The 20,437-nt window shown below is 41.2% G+C and overlaps 1 protein-coding gene across 3 annotated transcripts in view; it reads right to left on the bottom strand.

Annotated features, from left to right (window-relative positions):
• ADCY7 (adenylate cyclase 7) overlaps positions 1–20,437 on the bottom strand; it is a 59,104-nt gene that overhangs the window by 16,046 nt on the left and 22,621 nt on the right. For 2 of the 3 annotated variants that reach the window (XM_054296254.1, XM_054296255.1), the window contains 9 exons: positions 15,487–16,031; positions 13,430–13,630; positions 11,235–11,396; positions 10,325–10,474; positions 7,924–8,072; positions 7,515–7,626; positions 5,080–5,207; positions 4,703–4,861; positions 753–885 (listed from right to left, as the gene is read on the bottom strand). In XM_054296254.1, the coding sequence (XP_054152229.1) occupies positions 753–885; positions 4,703–4,861; positions 5,080–5,207; positions 7,515–7,626; positions 7,924–8,072; positions 10,325–10,474; positions 11,235–11,396; positions 13,430–13,630; positions 15,487–15,657 (1,365 nt within the window). In that variant the 5' untranslated portion in view covers positions 15,658–16,031. The remainder of the gene's footprint in view (positions 1–752; positions 886–4,702; positions 4,862–5,079; positions 5,208–7,514; positions 7,627–7,923; positions 8,073–10,324; positions 10,475–11,234; positions 11,397–13,429; positions 13,631–15,486; positions 16,032–20,437) is intronic. The other variant, XM_054296256.1, reaches the window with a different exon arrangement.

Here is a 20,437-nt window from a genome sequence, read left to right on the forward strand (position 1 = left end):
TCAATGACTGATAATTCTCTAACATTTCACAAGTATCTTCAAGGGAGCAGAGACCATTATAATATTCATAGGTCCTCATTCTGAGAATATGTGCTGCATGTAGCTGGGGGCGGACTGCAGTAATGAAAAATATAGCCAAGATAAGATTGAGTTCTTGCTAATTAAAAGTGGCTCTATGCTATTCCTTCCTGTAGAGATCAGGAAGCAAAGAAGTTTCTCATCTGCATTCTTTTTTCATTTGAAACATTTTACTCATCAACCACAAGCCAGTTCAAAATAGCAATAATTCAGGTGTTTGTAGTCATCAAGCTCTAAGGGAGCAACCCACAGTTGCTAACTTCACACTCTGAACAGAAGGTCAATCTTCCTTTTCAGATAGGGAGGAACACATCTGATGCTATTTTACAGGGACTATTTTATCTGCAAGTGGCCACACAGTACAGGTATTCTTTCATTCCTCATCTTTTGACCTGGGTTTTTGAGACACTTCATAAAAATACATAGTCAACTATGTTTTTTTACTTTAAGTGGGTCACAAAAGAGGTTTCAGCATAACACTTATTACCTTCAATGTAATAGGCATGTCATAAAGAAGCAGGATGTGCTTTCAGATCTGAACTCCCAAATCCAAGCTACTCAGGTGACTCACACCATGCTCCAATTCTGCATCTGAATGAAAAAGCTGTGTGCACCTATGTACTCATGTGTGTATACACTTGAATAAATATATATGTTTGAAAACAAATACATACCCTTGGATCAACCACTAAGTAGGTTTTGATATTCATGGATTCAAGGTAAGGGTCCCTCAGGTGTCCATTCCCTTCTTCTACTTCATAAGCCTTGCCTAGGTGATTTAACGTTGCTTCAGTGATGTGCACACGGCTGAGAACGGGAGAAAGAACAAGAGACCCAAACACTCACAGAAAGGTCACATTAAGCATTTCATTTACATTTCAATGGCCCCTGCTGACATTTCTGCTTTTCAGACATCTCCTGCTTTGGCAGCCAACTGAAAAATCCTGCCAGTACTTAAAATTGTATTTGCAATCTTTTACTACAGTACATCATTCATAGCAAGTTCCCTAAAAAACACTTCCCATAATGAGATAGTATTGGTTCAAAATTAAATTGAAATAAGCAGGGAAGTAAATGAAACAAGAAGAAATGTGATCAAAGGAGATCTGATGACTCACAAGACAGGCAGGCTCACAGGCAGGTTGTGAGAGCTGCAGGGAAAACTCATGAACAAAACACAAGCAAGGACTGCTTTGTGCTAGAAATGCATGAGGCTGGGGGGAGACACAGAGTCTGGGAAAAGAAAACTGGGGAAGGTTTTTTGTTAACTCTGAGGAGAATTCTGAAAGTCTGCCTTTTCTGACTGAAACAATCCAAGGAAAAGGCAACACAGCAACAACAGCAATGCACTTCTGAGGAGAGCAGCCAGTATTTTTCTGTACCTATTCACACTTCCCCTTACATGTTATTTCACTCAGTATCCCAAATCATGTATTTCCACATAAGCTATGAGTAATAGCTTTCCATATAATTTCTCAACAGGAGACTGAAGGGAGTTCATAAAATAGCATTTCTTAAGTTCTACTTTCTCATTGTTCATGTCCCCATGCTTTTCTCACTTTTCTTTGGCACAGAGGGGTTAGACACTGTCCTACAGCCCATTAGCTCAGGGCTGGGGAAAGCACAATTCCAGAATGGAAGCTGGCAGTGTGCAGCACTGCTGCCTGACTGCAGAGAGCGAGGGAATCACTCCTCTATCCACCTCCCCTTCCTAAAGCTGGACATTGGTTTGCATGAAGATAATGTGTCCAAGACCAGAAAACTACTGGCTGTAGCTTCTAAGAAGGAGGAATAAAAACTTCCTCAGTACTTTTGAATCCAACAATAAGACCTGAATTGCAGAAGGTGCCTGCTTTGTCTGTGTACTGGTAGTTTTCTCAAAAATAGTTTAATTGTTACCTTGACTATACACTTTTGCAGTTAAGGTGAACCTTCAAATCTGAAATTTTAATATTTGCTCTAAAGCATATTTTTTTTCCACAGAGACTGGGGTGTTCTGGGTGATGTCTGTGCCCTGAGCCTTAAAACACAGCCACGTGCTGCAGCAAGTTTCCTGTGCTTTTCCCTTTCCTCCAAAAAGCAGCACATTTGTTCACTACCTATCATTTTACATTTTACCAAGCTTCCTCTCCCCTCTCCCACAAACCACACACTGTGTAGGACATTTCTGATCTTCCTGCCAACTTCTCTTCCAGTTAGGTGCCAGTGATCTCTCAGCAGTTCCTAATTGCTCCCTGGGTTCCAGGATAAGCACATCACCAAGAGCTGCTCTCCCAGGCGAGCTGGAGCACGCGCTGCTGCCCTTGCTGTGCCAGGACAGAACACCCAGCACACTGTGCCAGCCTCCCATGCTGACAGCAGAATAACACGTGCTGAGCCTCCAGCCATTTACACATCAGAGAGAAATGGTCATAAATGCACTTCTAGTTTTGATTTTATGCTACTCCTTTCTGCTTTAGTAGTGGATTAACACTGTTATGAATGTAAGTAATTTTCAAAATCACAAGGAAGATGAACAAGGTTACTCTGACACTGGACAGAAAATATTTCAAATATTTAAATATTTCAAAAGCTAGAAGCTTTCCTGCATCCCTCCCTTCAAAAGTCTTTAGAATTCCTTCATTTACAGAAACTCAAAGTAGATATGCTTCCTTTTTTAAGCAAAACCTCTGGCTGGCTCCTAATGGCAAAACTGCTTCCAAAGGAGCAGGACTAGCTGACATTGGACTAAGGAATTCCCAACAAATAATTCCTTGCAGAGTAGAAAAAAAACACAACACAACTCTTCCATAGTGAATAATACCCCTTCCACCCTGTCAGGCTCAGTCTTCCAGAAGTGGAGGATGTTTCCCCTGGCCGGCTTTGAAACTCAAGATGAGTGAGTACTACACAGCTATAGGTAGAGGAAGTAATAAGAAAAATGTTTCCGAATCAGCATGACAAACTAAACCAGCTTAATTCCTTAGCAGCTTATCAACTATAAACCTGACAAGCATACAGGAATAATCAGAGTTTTCAAGATTAGGCAAAGGTCCCAAACGTGACTAACAAAGTGTGGGTTTGTGCCATATTCAGAGTCATGCTGTTTGTTTTACCAACAAAAGAAACTTTACAACTCTGTATTCTTGTTTAATCACGCTGAATCAACACAGTAAACCCTTCAGCCTGGCTGGTGGTGTAACTGTTCACCAAGCTCCAAGTAGCTTTCTGTTTCAGTGACCAATGCAACAAAGTATTTTAATATTCATAACCTCTTATCACTTAATAAACCACTTTAATTTTTAAGTTATAAGTTACAAGCATATACCTAAAAGCTATCTAAGGTATAGAAATAATAAGCAAAGCTATAATGTCCCTGGTTAGAAACACTTAATAAAAGAAACCAATCTGCACAGACTACCATGACACAAAAAAAAAATCATGGTCTGATTTGGGAATGAAAAAAGAAAAAGTCCTATATTGGCCTTTTTTTGTGTAATCTACTGAAATAAGAAAGAAAAAAAAAAGAGGGTTTCTTAGATGAATTAGATGAATTCTAATCCTCAAATTTAACTTAGAAAACAGGAAAAGAATATACTTTCCTAAACAAAGAAAATGAAAATGTTGATGGTTTTGAAAAACATTTATATTTGTTGTGTTCAATGAGTGTCCTAAAAAGACTACAAGAGACCAACCTCAGCTCCAATCCTTGTATCACTGAGCAGCAGCTCATGGTAAGTTATACCCCTGCTCTGCCTCAATCCTCCCATTCAGCACCACTCCCTTCCCTTCCTTCTGCCCATGGCAAATGCGCAACAAACAACAGCTCCACACTCTCCTTGCTGGGATACTCCCATCAGGGTGCATTTTAATTTCTGAGTTGCTTATGAGGTTTGAGCGGTGAATGTAGAGCTGACATAAATCAAGTGGAGCTGATCGATGCATTCGCAGAAACGCTGGGCAAAGACAGCTTGGCCTTGTTGACCTAAGGAGCACAACTGTTCTCTGACTAAACTCACAAACGTAGAATTACCCTGTGTACAGCATGGATTAACTAAGTCAACACAATGCACACGTTTCTCCCATGAAGGGATGGTCAATAAGCAGCCTCTTGCCTAAGAATAGAATTTTATAGCTCGCTGAAAACGCAATCGGAAAATACGAACATTTTACAGCTCTGCTAAGCACACATCTGTCCTATATCCACCACCCCGGGTGAGGAAGTGATGGACCCGGGGCCATGCCAGCCCAGCTCAGAGGGCACGGAGGGGACAGCCCCGCACGGAGGGGACCCGGCACGGAAGGAGCCCGGCCCCGCACGGAGGGGACACTCGGCCCCAGCCCCGCACGGAGGGGACACCCAGCCCCAGCCCCGCACGGAAGGAGCCCAGGCCTGCACGGAGGGGACACTCGGCCCCAGCCCCGCACGGAAGGAGCCCAGGCCTGCACGGAGGGGACACTCGGCCCCAGCCCCGCACGGAAGGAGCCCAGGCCTGCACGGAGGGGACACTCGGCCCCAGCCCCGCACGGAAGGAGCCCAGGCCTGCACGGAGGGGACACTCGGCCCCAGCCCCGCACGGAGGGGACACTCGGCCCCAGCCCCGCACGGAAGGAGCCCGGCCCCGCACGGAGGGCTCTCGCTCACCCCGGCACTCCGGCAGACTCCATGCGGTTGGCCAGGGACACGTCGTGCGACCACACGTCGTACTGCCACTTCCTGAGGCCGATGACCCCGCACAGCACGTTCCCGGAGTGGATCCCGACCCTCATGTTGATGTCCACGCCCGTGGCTTCTCTCACCTGCCTGGGGAGGCATCGGGGATTAGAGCAGACTTTGACATTTCATCTCCTCCTCCTGTCTCATCATACACTTGGTGCAAAACTTACGGTCAGAACTATGCAACTACAGCTAATAAATACACTTTGAATGTTGACAAGAAAACAAAATACTTAATTCAATATCTCAAATCTCAATTTCTGCACAGTATCTATATTTTAATCAGCCTTCTGTGTAACACTTACTTTATTGCTTCACACATGTCGAGCCCCATTTTAACACAGTTCCTGGCATGAACGGGTAAGGACACAGGCAGGCCTGACACACAGTAGTAACAGTCGCCCAGGATTTTTATTCTCATGCATTCATTCTCCTGCAAAATTACACCAAACATTTTATTACACCAAAAATTAACTCCAAAGGTTCTAGTTTCAGAAAGTCAGGCTTTATTCACTCCTTGTTGAAACAAAGCTTTCTTCTTCTGCCCCATGTCCGAATGCCTGGACATTGCTCACTGGAGAGAACAAAAATGACACTTTAAGCATTTCTGAAATAAAACCATCTTGTTAGTTTCTTGCCTTTTTGTTGGAACTGTGTGAAATTGAAAAAATCATAAATAAAATAAAACCGTCACAAAATTCACCATCTAAAAGATGAAATATACTTATCTATCTTTTAATCTTCATCTGATTTATGGGCAGTTTTCCCTCTATTTTTACATGGCAGCCTCATAAGTAACAGTGTGAGGTGTCATAAAACCACCCAGCACTGAGGGAAAACTTGGAAATTCAGATGCCCAACCTGGTAGTTGTGCAGATGAAAATTGGGGTTTTTTGTTATTTCAAACATGAATGAACAGTAAGCTGGCACACACTACTGTTTGCTTTTGTTAATAAAAAACCCACAATACTAAATGGTAGCAAAAAAAAATTTTCCTAACTGTGCAACAGAGGATACTGCTGCCAATAACTGGCAGGAGAGAGCAAAAAGTCTCTGATACTGTCTTTTGTGAACACTTTACTGAAGAATTTTAACTACAAAGGTTGCAAGCAAGCCAGGACTAATTCTGCAAGGCTGTGTAATGTTTGACTGACAAGCAGAGATGGCTCAATTTGGGCCAGCCAATAGCTCCAGCTGTTCAACACTATCTGCTGTGGGAACACAGTTCCTAAATCAGCTCCAAAATCAGCCCAAATATGTGGCAATTTCCCAAAGTGAGCTGTTCTCCCTCATCAGTTAAAGCCTTAGGGAACATCCATCATTCTCCACATCTTAATCCACCCCAGTGGGTTTTGAGCAGTGCCACAAGTGACAAGCTCAGAGGGATCAGCAGGGAAAACCAGCCTTGGATTAGAGCTGCTGCACTTCAGCATCCAGCTCAGTGTCCAGCTCAGCCATCAATTTTTATTAGGTTAATTGGAGCTTGCAAGATTTGCACATTGTGGAAAAGATGACAGAATACTCCCCGGCAGAACAAAAATAGCACAAATAGCAGGAACCTCTTCTCACAGCTCAACCACAGAGTTGCAAAAGACCTTGACTCACTAAATCCAGACATTTCTGTGCAATTTGCATACAGCAGTGAGAAATTGAAACTCATCACTCAAAATCTAGATTTTTTTCCATTTTTCTGTCTGCAAAACAGTTACAAAGCCTTACCAAATGTGTTTAACCTCAGCTTGTACTTCAGCATTAGAATCAATTTCACCATTTGGCAACTAAGATGACATAACTTACTCTGTCTTTATAGCTGCTTCACAACAATACAATTGCAATAGTATAACTTATTTCTCAGTACGCAAACATTTAACAACAACTGAATTCAGATAAATGCAAAAATTAGCCATGTAATTTAGGCCAAAATATTACTAGCATCTTAGTCAGGTTTTAATCAGTGGTATATTTAAGAATTTATTCAATAAAATCCACAAGGGTTTAATTACAACAATTTCACTCCTCTGCTACATTAATAATTTTAGAGTTTTCCAACTTTCCAAATTTTTAGGATTTCACAAACACAACACACAAACATGTAGATGATACAGTCCCTGTAATGTGAGAACTAAAAACCTGAGAAAACCTGAGTTTGTGATGACTGCTACAAAAAATTAACCTCAAGCAGCCCCTGGAAGTGGTAACAATTCCTGCCAGGCTGAAGGGTCAGTATTGATGGTATGTCTTAACAGGGACCATTTTAAACTGCTCCCCAGCCTTACATTTTTTTGTAAGTATCCATTAGTAACAGGAAGCCTTCTTTAGTTCCCTCCTGAGCTAAAGAACTCTTTGCCTGATGCCTCTGAATTTATGAACTTAGATCTGTGTCTGAGAGTTCTCCATTTGTGGAGTCCAACAAACCTGCAAGCTGAACACAGCAAAGCTCCTCAGTGGAGTTTGCACACAGAACCTCCCACAGCCCTGCTGCAATCACTTACCACCATCAGACAATTTCCTAAATGATACAGATAAACTTCCACACCCAAGAACTGGAATTACAGTAGCAACTTGTTACAGTTCCCATTTTTGATTTACATTTTGTTTTAATGTGATTTTTCCAGTTAGCTTTAAAGCAAAAGCAGTTTTGCCTTCCTGACTTATTGACAAACACCCAGCTGCCTCCTGTTGTGCAAAAAGACTTCTTTTTCCAAAGGCCTTTATCCTGCAGCACAAACTGTACACCTACCTTTGCAATCTGATCAAACTTTCCAAAGAGTTCATTCAGCATCACTACGAGTTCCTTAGGAGAGCAGTCACTGGCAAGGCGAGTGAATCCTACAATGTCTGCATAAAGAATGCTGAACAAAAGGAAAAAGCAGGGAAAGTGACACATCAATTCCACAGTCAGCATAACTATTGAAATGTATTTAACAGAAAACACCTCTCTCTCCTCTTTGGGAAACAGCTCCAGCAAAAGGGTTCAAGTATCTCCCCTGATTTAAAAGGCGGCACACCAGTTCAACACACGTTATCTTCCCACAGCAGGAAAGAAGCTCACTTCAGCCCCAAAGTCTGCCTTCAAATTTTAATTTCACTGGACCATAGGTACTGATACGAATCAGAAGTTTATATCAATTTCTGGGGCTTCCACTTACCTAACATTTTGGTGCCTTTTTACATATAGGCTGTGGAAGTTGTTGTCATGCATCTGCCTGTTATCATTAGTTTCCTTCAGTCGCTCAATGATTGCCAGCTTCATTTCCATAGAGATATGAGCAGGCAGGATGGATAAAAGCAAATTTTCCTAAAAAGTGAGAGTAGGAATAATTGTGCAAAATTATTAACACAGTAAGTTTGAAACTGCAGAATTCTACTGACTGCAAGAAGGCATTAAAAAAACCAAAACAAAATGCCTTTATTCAAATAGTTTTTGAGTAATGCATGTCAGGTTTTCCAGAAGACATTTTTACATTGCTGTTCTCCAAATTATTGATTTCACATTTATGTTGCATATTTTTTCTTTTGTTCCTTGTGGCCTAGGGGTGACATTCTATTGTAACCACGAAACACACACACACACAAAATGTCAGTATTCAGTACTACATTTTCTGGATAAATTACATTTTATTTTGTTCCCTGATGTCAGTGTTATGTTAGCATTGTCTGATAAAAGTTCTGTAAAAGCTTATGTTTTGTACCTAACAATCTATTCCGTTTTTAAAATATCTGTAAATTCTCAAATACTGGAAAAGCAGCAGCAGATACAAAAGTGTCAGCTGCATGCTGCTATAGCTAACCTGAAGCAATGCCACAGAAATGAAGCCTTTTGAACTGAGAGAAACAGACTCCTCCAAACCCACTTCCATTGTTTGACTATTCAGGACACCCTTTTACACTGGCTCTCACTCAAAAGCCCATTCTTCAAGAAGACCCTGGTAAGCTGCTGGGCAGAAGAGGATGACAAAAAAAGAGAATACTTCGAGTGAGGAAGGGCTCTCCCACCGCAGAGATGGAAGAGGAAATGCTGTGTGGAGCAGCTACAAGCAGGAACTTTTTCAGACAATATCAACAGCAAGATTAGCACATTTTGCAGCCAAGAAAAATGCTAAATGCTGTCCCCTGGGACCAAGTCCTTGTCCCCTTTCCCTGGCTGCCCAACAGCCCTGTTCAGGCAGCAGTGAGCTGCCAGGGTTGTTTAACCAGTGCCTGCCCCCAAGAAGAAATATCCTGGGATCACAGTGGGAAGAGACAGTCCTTGAGCATCGAGCACTCGTCTGCACAAGGTATGGGCAGCAGTTTATCTTGAGACTGATGCCAGAACTAGAAATACCTCCTTTCCCTCACCTACTGTTTGGTACTAGGAGAGTCAGCCCTGGGAAAGACCTTAAACTGACAGCCGAATCCCAGGGAATATAACAGGGCCTTTGGGAGGCTGACACATCCCACAGTGTTCAAGGAAGCAGTGAGGAACCCTGAACTGCAGCTCTCACATCTTTTTCACAGAGAAGTGGGTGGCAGAAAGGATACTCAGAATTGCCTGACAAATTGCAACATGGTTGAAAAGAAAGCCCTCCATAGACTCAAGCACATTTACACTTCAAACAAGCAACCATTAAAACAAACAATCCCAAAATCAAATCTTGAACACCCATGGAAGCGAGCACATTGCCCAGGAAATGAGAGCACACTGCTGCCCAAGGTGATCAGAGGCTTCCCCAGCAGCTGCGTGGGGAAATTCTGGCAGGGCTTTCCTGCAGATTTGTCATTTCATCTCCCAAGATTAGCATCAGAGAACAGACCGCACTAGCAGTGTGGCACTTTCTGCTTCCCGGTTTGATCAGGGCGGTCACTTCTCAGCCCCTTCTTTTTATCTAATAACTGGTGGGCAGAGAACACGATACACATCAGCCTTGTAGAGCACTTCTAAACCCTATTTGTACCAGGAAAGGTGCCCCAGTTTCAGCTTTGGTATCTCTCTACAAAACTTCCTCAGTAAGAAATTCATGCTTGTTTATTCTTTGAATACCACTGGAGCTTATGGAAATAAATATTTTAATCTAATACATTATTTCTTTTTCTCCCTTCACATCCAATTTTCTCCTTTTAGCAAAGGAAAAGCAGTTTGTGAGACAATAAAATATAAGAACAAACAATACTTTAGAATTCAATGCAAAAAATTATGACCAAGGGAGCCATAAAACTAACTGTTAGAATTACCTTACAAGTGATTTCACGGCATTAAAGATATGTCCTCTTAAGTTATCTTAGCCAGTCCCAGGGACAGTTTATTCTAGGAAAAAAGGAACTAAAAATGACTGGCAATTGCATTCCTGTTACAAATACTGTGATTTTCATGTAGACAAGCCCCAGAAAACAGCTTCCTCCCTTTAACTTCCTTCTTTTGTTACAAATGGCACAACTTTTATATTTGACACTAGGTGGGTATCTCAAAGATTGGACCAAGCCTTTCAACATGGATTAGTCACCAACCTTATGAATTTATGCAGACTTTGGAAATGAAAACAAGCAACTCATAACATGAGCTAGCTCACTCACTTGCTGCCTCTTTTCAATCTTCAGTTTCATTCGGACCTGGATGCACTTTAAGGTGTATCTGTACAGATCCCATGAAGCAACCTGCATTTGGCGTTTGTGAAATGCACCCATCAAGTTGCCACAAAGGAAAATTACAGCATTGGCAAGGAGCTGCACGAGAAGAAAAATATTTACCTACTACAGGGCAGTCACTGATACTTCACCAACACACATATTAGTCCCATAAAACACAGTCAATCCCAGACCACGTCTCATTTCCTCTTACCCCATCCCATAACAAATCATTGTTGCTATTACCCAGGATGGACCTGGCAGATGCAATCTGACTTTCAGAGTCACAATAATGAAACAGAAAATGCTATGCTATCATTCAACATTTATTTGCAGGTCCAGTGTTTGGTTTGTGGAAAAGCAGTGCACAAACTGCTGCATCAGCATGCTGTGTGGAGCCTGGCACACAGGAGCTGGGGGGCTCCTGTTAATGAGCACGCCCTGGTGACGAGTGCTGGGGCCCTGAACTCCCAGGCTGCACTCCCAGCCCCTCTGACACCCCAGGGCAGCAGTGGCCCTTGTGATCCACCCTGTGGGCAGTGCCTGGTGGAGGTGGGTAGACCCACCTGAAGGAGAGCAAGTTGGGAAGAGTGACTGTGACTAAGCTAGGCATGTTTTTAACAGCTTAGTTTAAAAATTAATTTAACAGCCCTGATTTTTCCACTTAAACCAGAAAAACAAAATTGCCCTGTAGATTAAAAATTTGCAATTTTACAAAAAGCCTAAGGGATTTTGGGCCCAAGCTCCAAATCCATAAACTTGAAACATCAATGGAACTTTTCTTAATAGAATAGTTATGCCAAAAGCAAAGAGTAGCTTGACTAGAGTATTTCATTATGTAACCAAGCTATTTCCTTACCTGAAATGGAACGCGTTCCTTATTTCCTTCAGATGTTACACTTACCACAGTTAAAACAACAATATGGGAGACAGCAGAAACAACACTAATTATAACAGCACCTCTCATCCCAAAAGGTAGCATGGTATAAACTGTGAAGATTATGAAGAGAAAGAATGGCACCTTTGGAAAGAAAAAGAAAAAATAAGAAAGAATCACACATACATGTTATTAGGTAAATGCCAAAAATCACTACAGAAACAGAAGCAAAGCAGTGGGATTCTTACTCAATTTCAGGCTGAACAATTAGATATTGATGTTTCAAAAGACAGTTAAAACCATAAGGACACTGGTAGTTCTAAGAGTTTTGAGGGATTAACAGCTATGGGTTCATAGACAAGATGAGTTAAGGTGACATATCACCTATAATTTTTTGTCCTTGCCCTTTATTCTGAACTTATCCTTTACAGCTGGAGATGCACTTTGGATGCACTTTGTACTCACAAATCAGGAACAGTGTGTTACAAGGCTAGCAATACTGAATCAGATTTCTCACCTGTTGGAAGATATTTTTCTAATTTTAACATCACCCAGTCACATGTGCATATTTGCTTCATGTTTGATAAAACCAAAAATCCAACCAATACTTCCTGGTCCTCCCACAAGAGAATAACCTTTATTACCACTAACCACATATTTAGCTGCACACCTTTTATAAAATGCACAACTGAATGGCTCCAGATCAGTGGGAAGGTTTGTAAAACTTAAATTCATATTTATAGACTTGTTACTATTGTCAGCTTATATACATAGGGAAACTAACAGCCCTGATCAGAGGAATATATTGCAGCATTCCTGGCTCAGCTCCATCGCATCACAGCAACTAAATTGTGCCACTCCAGACAAGAGCTTCCTTCGAGGAAGTCTCAAGGTCCAGTCTGCCTTTAAATATTTTCCCAGAATAGACTGTCTGATTATTGCTGTCCCAGTCAAACTAACAGGCAAATAAAAGTTTGCTGTCTATATCTTACTACTTTAACTGGAGTAAAAACATTTTTTTCTGCCATATTTGCAACTCCCATCACACAACATTCTGAATGCTGTGTGATAGTTTTAGAAGCACAAGAAAAGGATGGACAAGCAAAAGCCATACCCCATATAAACAGTAGCTTTAATTAGTGATAAATTCATAATTTGAGATGAAATTCTGAAGTAAATCTATTCACTTTCAGAGTAGGGCGTCCTTATATTTTAGACTTAAAATCAATATGAATGAATTATTACCACATGACAGCACCACATTGGCTTGCAGCACTGAAAGCAGCAAAACCAAATCATGCTTTGTTACGTATTTGCATTTATAGTTAGGATCAACACATTTGGGGGTGGGGGGTGGTTCCTAAGGTAATAGCCACTTCCTTAAGTTAAAAAATACCAAACAGCAACTCTAAATGTACAGTGCTGGATCCAGGCCATAATACAAACCAGATTTGGGTTCTTTAACTGATAATTTATATCTTTCATTATTCAAATAAAGAAGGGAAGGGGCAGAGTTCATAAAACAAGATAAAAATTACTTAAAACTCTTCTGCTTGCATTATGAGATCTTAGGAGGAGTTTCCTACAAATTATGATATTTTTGGCTTCATGAAATCACCCATCTTCTGATCAGAGATAGCAAGCAATGAAGTTTAGCCACACCCAGCAATGCCAGGATGTGTCATTAATCCTTATTGTTCACTTCACCTCTCACACTGGCTTAAAAACCTGCTCCCTAGGGCACACCCAGCTCTGGAGTCCTTTATACATTTCTTGAACACTTCTCTGACCCAAATAAATTAACAAAGCAAGTATTATTAACAAAAAAAAAAAAAACAAAAACAAATCAGAGATGAATTAATAGTAATTAAGATTTAGTAAAAATCCTAAATAAAAATCCAATTTAATTAGAAAAATGCAATTCATCACTACAGATGCAATTCCCACATAGGTTTATGCAATTATCCAATTTTTTCACTGGAATACATTTTCACTATAATCCAGAACACCAACTAAAATAACTGCAACAAATCAGTGAAGCCAGTTTTTAGAGGTTAACCTAAATCTCAGAAGAGTTATAGCACAGTTACAATATCCTGAAAGACTGAAGCACAGAAAAACATCCACAGCTGACCACCAGCCCCATGCGAGTACCCGAATGAGCAGAGCATACCCACCTGCTCCCACAGCTGGCAGTCACTCCCTGTTTCAAAGAGGGAAACGTATCCCACGGTGAGGAAGCAGAGCCAGGCCACGAGGCCGAAGAGCGCCAGGCAGCGGCGGAGCAGGGACTCCATGCACAGCAGCAGGTACGTGAGCGCAAACACCGCCAGCGCCGCGCACACCGCCACCAGGAACGGCAGGTGGGAGCCAGCCTCCTGCAGGGGAAACAAGGGTCACAGCTGCCACAAATGTCCCCTTCAGAACAAGGAATAATGCAAATGTCCCCTCCAGAAAAAGGAATAATGCAAATGTCCCCTCCAGAAAAAGGAAAATCTATACTGCCCTGGAAACAGCTTGGACACCTTTGAAATAAGTTAACCTGCATTTTTAAGTAGACTAGCTGTGGCAGCATGAACACCTTCTGAATTCACATCTACAGAGCTAATATAATAAATACCATTATAGACAGTCAGGAAGGCAAGGTGCGAATGAGCTTCCTGCAAAGGCAAAACAAAGGGTTACAGCTGCTACAAATGTCCCCTTCAGAACAATGAAAGATGCATCTATACTGCCCTGGAAACAGCTTGGACACCTCGGAAATAAGTTCACCTGCATTTTTAAATAGACTAGCTGTGGCAGCATGAACACTTTCTGATATTCACACATACAGAGCTAATATAATAGATACTATTATACCCACTCATTCTACCCTGTCCCTCTTCTTCTAAGTTCTTCTAAGCCTTCCGGTGTTTACGTTTTTGTAATGGAGTTTCTCACGCACTTTTCAAGTAAATAATGATCCTTTTGCTTTCCTTTCTGGAGGAGGAGAAAATTGATGGACTGTTGGTTTGACCAGTGTAGTAGAGAGGCAGCAATTTCATCCCCCAATCCATGGTCACTTTTGAAAGTCAATAAATACAGGAGTTTGGAAATAAACTGCCCTCTTCTTGCTTTGGACATTTCATCTTGTGCGTGTCGTTCATTTCAGGTCCTACTGCAACACTACCCCAGTTCCACTGCTATTGTTTTCCAAAGCAGCTTAAAAGGCAAACCCCAAACCACTAAGTTCTAACTACACTGTGTCTATAATGCAGATATGTCCAAAGAAATGGATTTAGAGTTCAAACTTTGCTAAAGAGGAGTGTAACAGTGCTCTAAGTTTCATGGAAGATAAATTGTTAAAAACAGTGTTCCTGCTTTTCTTCCCTCCCTAAGAAAGAAAAGGCAAAAGGGATGCAAGTGCAATTGGTAAGATTTGATTTGCTGCTAAGGAGAGACTTGAAGACCCTTTATCATGAAGCTGTTTGGGAAGCAGAGTTAAAAGGCAATGAAGCATTATAACAGCTACTTTACTACCTTTTTACAATGTTATCTTTAAATCAACTCCTCTTCTTACCAGCTGTCAGTTGAGCTTGTACAACACCAAATTTCTTTACAAAAATCAAATTACACCACATAAAAAAAATCTTTAAGTTGCATCTTTTCTATGCCTATAGGATCACCGCTCTTCGTTAACTAAATATTGATTCCACTGATCACCCATTGTACTAGGAGGTTCCTATTGTGCTTTTATTAACAAAAAAAAAAAAAGAAAAATACTTTAAAAAAAGGAAATAACATCTGCAAATCTTTTAAGAAAAGAACCACCTCAGGAATAATCTGACGAAAAACCAACAAGTCACCATAATATGGGAAATGCAGGACATTTTAGCTTCTGTTCTTGCTCCTTCCTTAGCCCTTTTAATACTTACTATCATACGCTAGCATTCAATACAGATCAGATGTATAGAATGCAATACAATACATATGTACATACATACAATACAGATGTATAGAATAGAAAAACAATCCTTATAGTAATTGTGCAGGTGCCTGACAATCTCTCCTCTCTTCCCACCGTTTCAAAATCATACACAGTAATACATGCACGGTTCCTTGATATCTTTCAGCACTGCAACTTTGATACCATGAGGCTCAAAATATTACACAGCCAAAAAGATTCAGTGTGCTGACAGAGCGACTCCTTATCCTCTCTGCAAACACTGAACACACACAAAAGAAGTTTACTCACAGCAGTAACAAAGAAGATGATGATCAGAGTAGCCCAGAAGAGGATGGCAATGAAGAGCAGCAGCAGCAGGAGGGGATGCTGCTGGCTGGTGTAGCGGTACTTCTCATAGAGTGGGTCTGAGATCCTGCCCTCATCGCCCTCGTTGAAGAAGTATTTCCCTTTAGCTGGCATCTTCTCCCAGGCTGGCTGCTATTTCTGCCGTTTCTCTCAGTTCCCAGTGCACACAGTGACACAGCTGAAGCCACTGCTTCAAAGAGAAGTTTTGTCCTTTGGCTGCTGCCTCTGTGATCTTCAGGCACACCGAGTAACCCACGTTCTCTGGTTTTACATCTCATGAGCAGCAGCTTCAGATTCCCAATGCAATCAAAGGCAAGAATTAGCCTCCCCAAAACCACAGGCAATTCATCATCAGCACCAAGCATGAAGCTCCAGATCAACTTGCATTGGTGCTGACAGGTGTTTTTGACATGAGGCTTTTTTAATTATTACTTTGCAAGTCTCAAACTCCTTTCCATAAGCTTGAGCCTCACTTCCTTGGATGAACCCTGCAGAGAGACAGGATTAGTAAATTCATAGTTAATCATACACAATGTTCCCCAGGGGGGAGGGAATAAAAAGAGTTTATTCCTTAAACTTTCCTTGAACTTTCCACCTGCATGCTGTGGCCAGTGAGCAAGAGCAGCGCGCTGTGGTGGGTGGGAGCCCGGGAGCCTCGTGCGTGGGCAGCACTCGCCAAGGGCTGCTCTGCTCACCCTGCCCTGGCAGCTCAAACATTTCCATGTACAATTGTGCTACATGGGGCTTTTCCTTCTGAGCAAATGACACAGCTCCTGTGAGTGTGCTGGGGAACTGAATGCTCACAGCTCCTTGGAAGTTGTGTGCATCTGTGTGTGTGTGTATATAATCTTTAATCGCAATACACTTGGCATTCTTTCTCAAAACATGCATCTTAAAAATCAAGAAATCCTCTTTTATTAATTTCAGACTTTAATTAGGGCATAGAAAAATGAGAAAAGAATACAGCTGTCCAAGCCAAAATTCATTAAACTTTTTTTAAAGATATTAAGTATCTAGATCTGTAAATTTCATTCCACTTTAAGTGATACTGTTCCCAAAGCAATACATGTGTTCTGCTAACAATGAACATTAGGGAATAAACTGTATTGTTCATTTCTAATGACCAGTGTTTTTCAAATAGGTTCATTAATATAGTTCATTCAATGCCAAGAGCCATAAAAAAGAAGCACAGGGATGTGATGGAGGGAAGCATGAAAAACAGGATTTTGTAAGCCTTATTAAAACTTGATAACAGGACCACAGCTTCTTTGCCACTTGACTGCTGTCACCATGGTGCCCAAGGCCACTGCTCCAGGGAGAAAGAACCCACTAAACCTCACTTCTTTTTTTTTCCTCAGAAAAGCCAAACCCCAGCCAGTTACTTTCAAAAACCAAATGCTTAACTGCACACACGCATTCAGGCTGCTTTCACACTAAAAGCAGGAAAAAGTCTCAGAAACCATAGTGAGCAATTCTGCCTCTGGTAAATAGAACCAAACATTAACATCCTATCCAATTATTAATGATCAAGAAGGCAAAACCAGATATATCAACAGTGAGAGCGGATCAAAAAAAAAGTGTACTTTTGCAAAATAAGAAACTAGAACTTCTTTCCAGAGCATCCCCCAAACTTGGATTAATCACAAAAAACCCCCATATTGCATCACTCTTATTCAGTAATACCCAGAATAAACTGACATTTGTATTAAAATATAAATATCTATATATGTATAATAAGCAAATAAAATTGAATGTTTCCCATTTATAGTTAATGGTATACCTAATATCTCACCTGTACTGGTAATTACTGAGCTTTTCATCATAATTAAAATCCTTCCATTTTTCACTTTAAAAAATTCTTTTGGTGCTCACACCATTTGCATGTGCATAATAATGCTCTTGAAAAGAAGTGTGAATCTCAGAAAGTGTCCCACTGACACTTAAAGGAGATGAAGAAGAAATTGAAACATTTGCATCATGTTTTACTGCATTTTCCAAGTCAAAGGTAACTGCATTATTACTTCACTTGGGTGTAAGCCAGTTTTTCCTGAAGAAGAAACTCTCAGAAGGTGCACACGGGGCAAGTATTCCAATCTGAATTTGTCTTTCAGTAACAAAGACAACACACTCCAGGACAGTGGGGAGGTTTGGCCTCTGATGCAGCAGAGAGGCAGACAGCTCACGAAACATCCTGAGGAATTCCTTTACCATGGGGCTGGGGGTGCAGGAACTCACTCTGCCTGATGTGAACAACTGCATCAAAGAGATGACGGGCTTGCTGTCCTAGTTCCTTCTAAAAGTGTATTTCAAATCAAAAACAATGAAGATCTTCTTTAATATACTTGCAGAAATATGATTTTGATGGTAATTTTTATGATAAAGGTGTATTTTGAGAGGGAACTTTATTTTTCCAATTAGCAGAATCCATTTTCAAAAAACAACTATTAATTACTAAGCAATAATAAATTCACAATTATGTGGAACAAATTATCCTGTCTTGGGCTACTTTAATATTAAAATCCAGGAAAAATTACTTCACAGCTTGCTCTCTCTAATTTCTCCTGACTATGTCAACGAAAAAACAGTACCAAGAACTACATCTATTCTACAGGATTATACTGTGTGGCTGTGGCTCAGTTATCTGATGCTCAAAAAATGAAAAATGGGTGCAGTGTCAGCTTGGCACTCTCTCTGCATATTATTGAAGAGTTTTACAGGACAGTAGATTGAAGAGACATGTCTTTTCAATAGCCTAGGCCATTTTAATTAAAAAGAGATTGATATCTCATTGATTTGTTTCTTCCTGGCTGATCTCTGTAGATATGCACTGCAAGTAATTATGAATGACCCCTGGGTCATACAATTTTCTTCTCAGAACTCTACCAGGCAAAGAAACTCCCCAACAGTCCTTTATTGATTTACCAAGAACCCATAATGCACCACATAAATGCTACTTTGAGGTGAATCATTCCACTCCAAATTACTTTCAATTTGCATCCCATGCCCCACTGCCACTACCACCTCCTTTTTTAAAAGTCCCCACTTTTTGTATCTTTCCTCCTTTGAATTTTTTCCATCAACCTTCTGGAAATGTAGAAAGTAGATTTGAGAGAGAGAAAAAGATTCTATCATGGGTGGTATCACACACTGGGAAAAAGATCAACTCACCATGCTTCTCTTTATACATTTAAGGATCATGTGAGCACTGTGCACCACAGCATCACTTTTACTCTTTCTGGTCATTGTACCTGGAAGTTTTGCTGTTTTGACACACCAGGAGAGGTGTAACCCTGAAAGAGCAACAGGCCACAAAAACCAAAGAACACTCCCAGAAGCACCAGTGGCAAACACACTGAGCCAAATAGGAACTGGATCTGGGCTGTTGCCATAAAGCCACAGAGCTCTGATCAGCAGCTTATCAGGAAAAAGTCTCATTTCTTTAGAAGTCTTCATTGTGTTTGGATGAAAAAGAGAAGGAATTGTCACCCAGGTCAGGACCTATAAGAAGCAGCCCTGGCACTGAGGGTTAGAAACTGCACTGAGAGCCTCTGGGAGCAGCCACCAAACACACCAATATGATTCAGTCACATCTGTGTGAGCTCCATAGCCATTTGCCAGCCAATTAACATGAAGAATTTTTCCCCAGTGAATATGTAAGAACACTGGACATGTGAGAGGTATAAAAAAAAAATGGACAACAGAATACCTTCCAGAAAATGAACCAAAACATCTATTACCTTCCAAATCTACTGTGTTTCAGTGGGAACAAGAATGTGCTCAGATTCAGCACCAGAACCTCTTCTAGGCAAGTGCTGGGCAAGACCTGACAAAACACAGCCACCTTTCACCTGCAACCAAAAAAGACAACATTTCTATCTCCCACAAATCTAGGTATTGTCCTGTGCTTTCCTCCCCTTAGATGGAAACTTTCAAGCACTGCTAAACTCTCCAGTCTCCTACTGACACAAAAATACAAAAAGCAATTATTATTTCATTAGCCTACCAGGCTTGGACTGAGACTCTTTTATTCTCCCATTGCTAGTTAAAACTGTCCACCAGGCTTTTTGTCAATCCACCCATTTCCAGAAGACCTGGCTGGAGACACACACCTTTTCTGAAGGCTCAACAGCCACAGAATAGCATGGTCTGTACAGAGCCTGTAGAGCCCAGGTGTTGTAAAGAAACACATACCAGCCCAAGGGTGTTGATGTATTTCAGCCCCTTCCTCCCCAGAGATTGTCTGCATGGAGCAGTGTGAGGGCAGCTGGGGCAGGGAAAAAGGGGAGAGAATCCAAGACATGGAGAGAGCAGAGCACAAAGTCACATCCCACATCCCATCTCTGGAGCTCTGGCACAAAGAGCAGCCTCCCCTCAGCACTGCACGGTGGGGCAACAGAAAGAATGACAGAAGTCAGACTGAAAACAACAGAACAGCTCTTGGGATGGCTTCTTTCACTCTCTGCACCCTCCTGCCACCCTCTCACTCACACACCAGGCTGGACAGACAGCCAGCGATCACATCCTATTCCCTCTCTCAGGAGAATTATTCACAGCAGCTCCTGACCAAGTTAAAGCCTTTCCAAACATAATCCAAGTATGTTGGAGTTCTGTTTTTAATTTCAAAGCTCCTGATATATTCACAAGTGAACTCACAGTAACCATCTGGATAACTTATTTTTTCTCTTAGCTGTTCATTTGCCCAGAGCTCAAGACCTGATCACCCAGAGCTGCCTGGTTACCAAAGAGCAGTGTCTGAAATATTAAAACAAGCTCTAATAGCAAGAACCAAATGAATCTATGCAAATTGTCTTATTCCTCTCAAAAACTTCTGTATAAAAGAAAGCAGAAACACTTTTTTCATCTTTAACTGATACAGAACCAGACAAACAGTACA

This window comes from Melozone crissalis, unplaced genomic scaffold (assembly GCF_028551555.1).
Source record: "Melozone crissalis strain CALT ecotype California unplaced genomic scaffold, PUWL_Pcris_2 ptg000007l_1, whole genome shotgun sequence".
Classification (NCBI taxonomy): Eukaryota; Metazoa; Chordata; class Aves; order Passeriformes; family Passerellidae; genus Melozone; species Melozone crissalis.